A 7313-nucleotide genomic window follows, 5' to 3' on the forward strand; every position below is an offset into this window, starting at 1 on the left:
ACATTTTTGCAAAAAATAATTTTTTAAGAAATCGGGTCTAAAATTAAACTTACCTTACTGTAAAGTCCTTAAAAACAATAAAGCTGTGGAAAAAATGTTATAATTTTAAATAATAGACCACTTACCTTCAAGAATCCAGTCCTTACGCCTCCTTTTTATGTGTGTAAAAAGTTCAGGCCCTTACACACGGGCAAACCTGTCAAAAAGAAGGAAGTTCAACGCGTGCGCGCAGAGTCCTGCGCGCACGCGTTGGACCTCTGAACCTCTTGGAGGAAATGCCGGTTTCCCGCGCATGCGCTGTGCATGCTGAAATCCGGCACTTCCAACGGGCCCACGCGTGAGTACCCCGTCCGTACTCACACGTTGGGACCGGAATTACTGGCCCATATTTTCCATTCTTAGTTCATAAAGGAAAAGTAGTTAAAAAATACACAGTTTCTTATATTTTAAGAAATAAGGAAATAACTTGCTGTAATGTAGGGAAATTTGCACACAGCAAGGTCCCACAAACAGCAATTAAATAAATGTCTTAGTGATGTTGGTTGAGGGACACCGGGAGAACTCTCTTGCTCTTTCCCCATATCCTTGCAAGTTTTTCTCCCTCAGGTAATTATTCAATTCCTTTTTGAATCTCCTTAAGCAATGAAATTTAAAGACAGAGAAAGAAACAGAGCGAACAACAGAGGGGGAAATAGGGGGAATTCGAGTCAAATTACAAACAGAAAGAGAAATAAAGAGAGGGAAAGAAAGGTTGGTTTAAGAGGAGGAGAGAAAAAAGAGACAGCAAGGAAAAGAAAGAAAAGAATTAAACCAGTTAAAAAGTAAAAAATCTCTCAGAATGATTTACGACCTGCAGGAGTGAGACTCTACAGTTCCAATTGTTCTTTTGCTGGGCTTCCCCTCCAGGGGCACATTAGGACTACAAATCATCATGTCATTAACAGGGTCCTTACAGCACAAAATACCAGTCCTAAATGTTTGTGGCGGGATTCATTCGTAGTTACAGCGCGAATGCAGCAATTTCTTGACACTCGCGGGGAGGTTGAGGGCGAGCTGCGTTTTTTGCGAGGTTAATGGCGGAGCGGCACAAATCGTCCAGCTATCTGTGCTGATTAGCAACTCACGTCGTATTTCACCCTGGCCGCAGGTTTTGCTGGGCTTTCCTACGCACTAATAGCGGCATGCGCCGTGAAACTCCCCGTTACTTTCCCAGCAAATTCAGGGGCTACGAGTTACCAGGGTCAGAGCTATAGCAGGGATCGCGCTTGCAAACTTGCTAGAGACAGCAGCAGTCAGAGAAAACCTTCCCACCTTGTTTACAAAATCGCAGACACGTAACGACCAGAGGGAAATCTTCTCTCCTGGTGATTTTGTCAGATAGGATTGAGAAAGCAGAAAAGAAAGAACTCGCATTTCTATAGCACCGTTCACAGCCACCGGATGTCCCAAAGCGCTTTACAGCTAATGAAGTACTTTCGGAAGTGTAGGCACTGTTGTAATGGAGTGGAGGAAACGCGCCAGCCAATTTGTACACAGCAAGCTCCCACAGACAGCAATGTGATAACGACCAGATAATCCATTTTAGTGATGTTGGTTGAGGGATAAACATTGGCCAGGACACCGGGGAGAACTCCCCCTGCTCTTCTTCGAAATAGTGGCCGTGGGATCTTTTACATCCCCCTGAGAGGGCAGACGGGGCCTCGGTTTAGCATCTCATCCAAAAGACGGCACCTCCGACAGTGCGGCGCTCCCTCAGCACTGCACTGGAGCGTCAGCCTAGATTTATGTGCTCAAGTCTCTGTGAGTGGGACATGAACCCACGACCTTCTGACTCAGAGGTGGGGGCGCTACCCACTGAGCCACAGCTGACACAAATTGGAAAGGGACATCAGTGTTAAAGCCATTAGCTTTTTTTTCGCCTTGACCCTAGAGGTTTGCGAACTGAAGGAAGAAAGCTAATACGAGATGAATAGGTCCACGCAGCAGTGAAGCGTTCTAATTGGCTTTGGCTAACTCAGTTAGACAGATAGCTGTTCCTGGCTTCCAGGCTCCTCAGATCATTGTCATGCACTATTGACAGCGTTTCCCCCCCCCCGGAGACAGGCAGTCAGCGAGCCATTCTGTTGGCGTCAGGCAGTTGAAATCCAGAAACCCCCCTGGTCGACACCCTCACCTTGGCATTCAGGATGCGGAGCAGCTGCTAGGCACCATGCGGTAGAGAAACCGAGCCAGCTTGACCCCTCGGCGGGGCATGTGTCATCGCTGCCCTTCTAAATCATTTGTTGCTGCATGAACGAGAGCTGTCAGCTCGTTAAGTCTCCACTCCGCAGAGACTACACTGCTCAATGCAACTGCTGAAATATTAAACGTGGGAGAAGAAATGGAAACTTAAGGGGGAAAAAAAAATCACTAAGACCTGAATAAACAGAACAAAAAAAAACCAGCTTGAATAATACATGACATTGAACGGTGGTGCTAAATGCCAGCTTAGCTCAGTTGGCAGCATTCTTGCCTTTGAGTTAACCGGTTCAAGCTCTGGTGCTTTAGGACAGGACTGAGGGAGTAGCACTCTGCTGGAAGAGCCACCTCTTGGATGTGACGTTAAGCTGGGGCCTGATCTGCCCCCTGTCAGCTCGATGCAAAAGAGCCCACGGCACGACTTGAAGAACGAGGGAAGCTCTCCTGTTGGCTCGGCCGACATTCCTCCCTCAACTCTCAGGGTTAGAAATCAAAGGCCTCGATATTAACTCCCTCCCTCCCCCCAAGATGGGCAGGAGATGATTAAAGAGTTAAATAAGGGGACACGTCCTCAACACGCCCACTGTCTTTTTTACGGCGGTGCATATCGGGGTGTCTGAGTTTCCTACCATGGCGGGACTATTAATTCACATATTTAAGTCGGCCTCCCACCGTGCAATTGGGAGCCCAATTTAACATTGACTGCTGCTGCGTGGGTTTCCCAGGGGTTGGGAAACGATGGTATCGGTACTGTTAGGGGGCCTATAAACTACTCCCACCACTGTTTCTTGCCCCTTGTTATTTCTTATCTCCACCTACACTGATTCTATTTCCTGATCTTCTGAGCCAAGATCCTTTCTCACTACTGTCCTTGCATGATCCTTAATTATCAGGGTTACCCCACCACCCTCCTGTTCCAGTCTGCCTTTCTTTTTGATACGTCAAGTACCCTGGAACTTCAAGGGACTATCCTTTTAATTCCTTCAAGCAAGAGTTTGACCTGTTCCTGGCTAGGGCAGACATCACCTCTTACAAATGGTAGTCTCCACAGGGAATTCAGGGCCTGAGTGATCTCCTGGACTAGTTTCGATTGCCTCGATGGGTCGGGAGGAATTTCCCAGATTTTTTCCCCAAAATTTGCCTGGGTTTTTATCTGGTTTTTCGCCTCTCCCAGGATGGCTTTGGGTAGGGCGTAGTGCTTATATTGTGATACACAAGGTATCACAATTATGTGAGACAGGCTGGATGGACCAGAGGGTCTTTACCTGTCCGTCATTGTTCGTCTGTACTTCTGGTTCCAAAATCCATGTCACACCAAATAGATGGCATAGTGGTTAGCACTGTTGCCTCACAGCGCTAGAGACCCGGGTTCGAATCCGGCCTCGGGTGACTGTCTGTGTGGAGTTTGCACATTCTCCCCGTGTTTGCGTGGGTTTCCTCCGGGTGCTCCGGTTTCCTCCCACAGTCCAAAGATGTGCGGGTTAGGTTGATTGGCTATGATAAATTGACCCTTAGTGTTAGGGGGATTAAATACGTGGGGTTACAGGGATAGGGTGGGATATGTGTTGGTGTAGGGGTTACGGGGATCGGGTGGGAGGGATATGTGTCAGTGCAGGCTCGATGGGCCGAAATGGCCTCTATCTGCACTGTGGGGTTTCTGTGATTAAATTATGTATCTCGTCTTTGACAGGCCCTCAAGGTCCGAAATCTCCATCTCTCTCCCTGGCCTCTGTCTGAGGCTGAACCAGACCGTTCGCTACCTTGGTGTCCTATTTGACTCGGAGCTGAGCTTCTGTCCCCATATCCTCACCATCACCAAGACCGCCTACTTCCACCTCCATAACATCGCCTGTCTCCACCCCTGCCTCAGCTCACCTGCTGCTGAAACCCTTATTCATACCATTATTACCTCGAGACTCAACTATTCCAAAGCTGTCCTGGCTGGCTTCCCACCTTGCGCACTCGGTGAATTTGAACTCGTCTATAACTCTGCTGCCCATGTCCTAACTCGCACCAAGTCCCGTTCACACATCAGTTGACCTTCAGTGCTCCATCATTCATGTGTGGCTATTTGACCATGGAGCGCATCACAGCCAGCTCCTGTGCTCAACTCCATGGTGATAACTCAGTGGGTATTGCAGCACAACAAGCAGCAGCATTCAGCACAGGTCGGGGATTGAATCGGGGACCTTGCCGGACTGCGTGACCCAGCTGCTCTCTGGATGGGCTCACCGAGCCACATGGGGAGTCCTTAGGCAGTCTACTTTTCTTATTGGCCCAGATTTAGCTGCCAAAATAACGGCGCGTTTAACGGCGCTCACCGTTACTCATGTGTAAAGCGTGCAGCAACTTGTGGCGAGGATGAGATACCTCGTGAGCTGTGACTCGCCACAAGTTGCTGGACAATTTGCGCCGCTCCACCGTTAGCCTGTGCTGTAACATTCTACGTAATTCTAACAACAATTTTGGTGACTGACGGGTTTGTAATGAGGAATTACGTCTTGCTCTGTTGTCAAAGAACTTCCAGCATTAATGTTGATTTTCTTTCCTTGTCCCTGCCTCCAGCGACCCGGTGGGTTGTCTGTCCCGCTGTGTGCCTTTCAGGGAATGGTCTCGCTACACGCCCCAAGCACCGGCAAGACCCTCTCCTTGTCCACATACGAAATCAGCAGCGAGGGGCGGAAGATAACGCCGGTGCCCAAGAAGGTGGAGGTGTACCGCTCCAAGAGCGTGGGCCACGAGCCCAGTGCCGAGGACTCCCCGGGCAGCCTGGCCGACGCCAGCGTCAAAATCCACCTGGAGGTGCTGGAGATCTGCGAGAACGAGGAGGCGCTGGACACCGTGTCCATCGTCAGCAACATCAGCCAGTCCTCGGCGCACGCCCGCTCGCCGTCCCTGCGCTACTCACGCCGCGAGAACCGTTTCATCTCGGTGGACCTGGCGGAGTCGGCCTCCTACTCGCTGCTCATCCCCACCAACCACTCCAGCAGCGACATCAACATCTCGATCCCGGACACGGTGGAGGCACACCGGCAGAACAGCCGCGCACAGCACCCCGACAGATCCGGCTATCAGGAAGAGATACAGCTCCTGAACGAAGCCTACAGGAAACAAGAGGAAATCTCTAATAACTGCTGAAGGGTGCGGGAACCAGTATTTCTCGTGTGTCAGTTGTCACAGGGCACGTGTGCGTGTGTGTGATGTGGTATGATGTGGTGCACTTTCTACAGCTCACCACATCATACCAGTGATGAGTTCAAAGTGAGATCCGGATCTGAAGGTCAATTTCAAAATGCCCAACTTTGCTCCAATCTGGGTGACTTCTGTTCAGATTCACTTCGTGCTGAAAGAAAGATGAGATGCAACACACATTTACTGTATCCTGCCATTTCCGTGTACATTTGCAGAGAGATAGTTTCTCCTGCTCTATATTTTGTGGGCTTGAGTTTCCTTTGCATTTGCGCTCAGATACAACCTTAACCTGGGCGCAAACCATTTACGTGGCTTAAAAGATGGCGGAATTTTTGGACGCAAGTGATTAATGCGCGTAACTGCAATGTGACCAAGTCTCCTCAATCTTTTCCATCTGTCCATCAAACGAATCTCCAGCCACAAAACTGGCCACGCCCCTGACTCTCGAACGCGGGTATCCTCCAATTGTACTAATTCGGGGGGGAGGGGGGAGGTCCCTCAACATTGCGACCAGATTTTTCCTGGCGCTACAGGAAACAAAGTCATTTTTTTGGTCTTTAATTGAAATTTCGTGAGTTTTTTTCTTCATTTATCCTCACTGAGACCTGCTCTGTATTATTTGTTTCCTTTCCTGCATTCTTACTGCATAAGCCACTATGTATTAGTCACATTCAAAATCTGAATCACACAAGTTAGCATGCAGGTATAGCAAGCAATAAGGAAGGCAAATGGCATGTTGGCCTTTATTGCAAGGGGGTTGGAGTATAAGAGTTAGGAAGTCTTGCTACAGTTGTACAGGGCTTTGGTGAGACCACACTTGGAGTACTGTGCACAGTTTTGATCTCCTTATCTGAGAAAGGACACACATGTCTTAGAGACGGTGCAATGAAGGTTCACTAGATTGATCCCTGGGACGAGAGGATTGTCCTATGAGGAGAGATTGAGTAGATTAGGCCTACACTCTCTGGAGTTTAGAAGAATGAGAGCTGATCTCATTGAAACATATAAGATTCTGAGGGGGATTGACAGGGTAGATGCTGAGAGGTTGTTTCCCCTGGCTGCAGTGTCGAACTAGGGGGCATAGTCTCAGGATAAGGTGTCGGCCATTTAAGACTGAGATGAGGAGAAATTCATTCACTCAAAGGGCTGTGAATCTTTGGAATTTTCTACCCCAAAGGGCTGTGGATGCTGAGCCTTTGAGTATATTCAAGGCTGCGATCGATAGATTTTGGACTCTAGGGGAATCAAGGGATATGGTGATCAGGCGGGAAAGTGGAGTTGAGGTCGATGATCAGCCATGATCTTACTGAATGGCGGAGCAGGCTCGAGGGGCCGTATGGCCTACTCCTGCTCCTGATTCTTATGTTCTTATGTTCCCCAATTGCAGGTTCTTAAACATGGTCGGCGTGAAACTGGACATGGGTGGTGACGTAAACAGTTGGTATTGCATCGATCGCCCGTTATACGCCCCGCCCCACACTCGGTTCCATTGACTTCAATCGAACTGAGTATCGGACGTGTCGTATAACGGGCGGCAACTGCGATTCTGCCTGCTTGGCATGTGCAACCGTGTCCAATTTCATCTCCAACATGTCTGATGTGCAAGGATGACAGTGAATGAACTGAAACTTACATTTTAAGAGTTAAAGAAGAAATATACTGGTTTGGTTACAGCCTTTCCTTGGGCCCCAATTCTTTACACTGTTTTATGCCCAATTACACCCATTTTAAGTTTGGGGATAATCTAATGAGATTAGGTGGATATTTGGGCATAAGTTAACATTGGAAAAATGAGGACGACATTTGGCTCATTTTCACGTCTGTCTTCTGGGTTGCGCCCAAGGAAGAAACGCCAGGCCTCTGTGTTTTGCCACTTGTCTCCT

The 7313-nt window shown here is 48.7% G+C and overlaps 1 protein-coding gene across 1 annotated transcript in view; it reads left to right on the forward strand.

Moving 5' to 3' along the window:
* The window catches only part of LOC147115488 (putative G protein-coupled receptor 149), a 31021-nt gene extending 25428 nt beyond the window's left edge, over positions 1 to 5593 (forward strand). Inside the window, exon 4 of the mRNA XM_085989751.1 lies at positions 4804 to 5593. Within this exon, the coding sequence (XP_085845877.1) occupies positions 4804 to 5376 (573 nt within the window). The 3' untranslated portion in view covers positions 5377 to 5593. The remainder of the gene's footprint in view (positions 1 to 4803) is intronic.
* The last annotated feature ends 1720 nt before the right edge of the window (positions 5594 to 7313 follow it).

This window comes from Somniosus microcephalus, chromosome 6 (genome assembly GCF_052327205.1).
Source record: "Somniosus microcephalus isolate GS21.2 chromosome 6, FLI_Smic_1.0, whole genome shotgun sequence".
Classification (NCBI taxonomy): domain Eukaryota; kingdom Metazoa; phylum Chordata; class Chondrichthyes; order Squaliformes; family Somniosidae; genus Somniosus; species Somniosus microcephalus.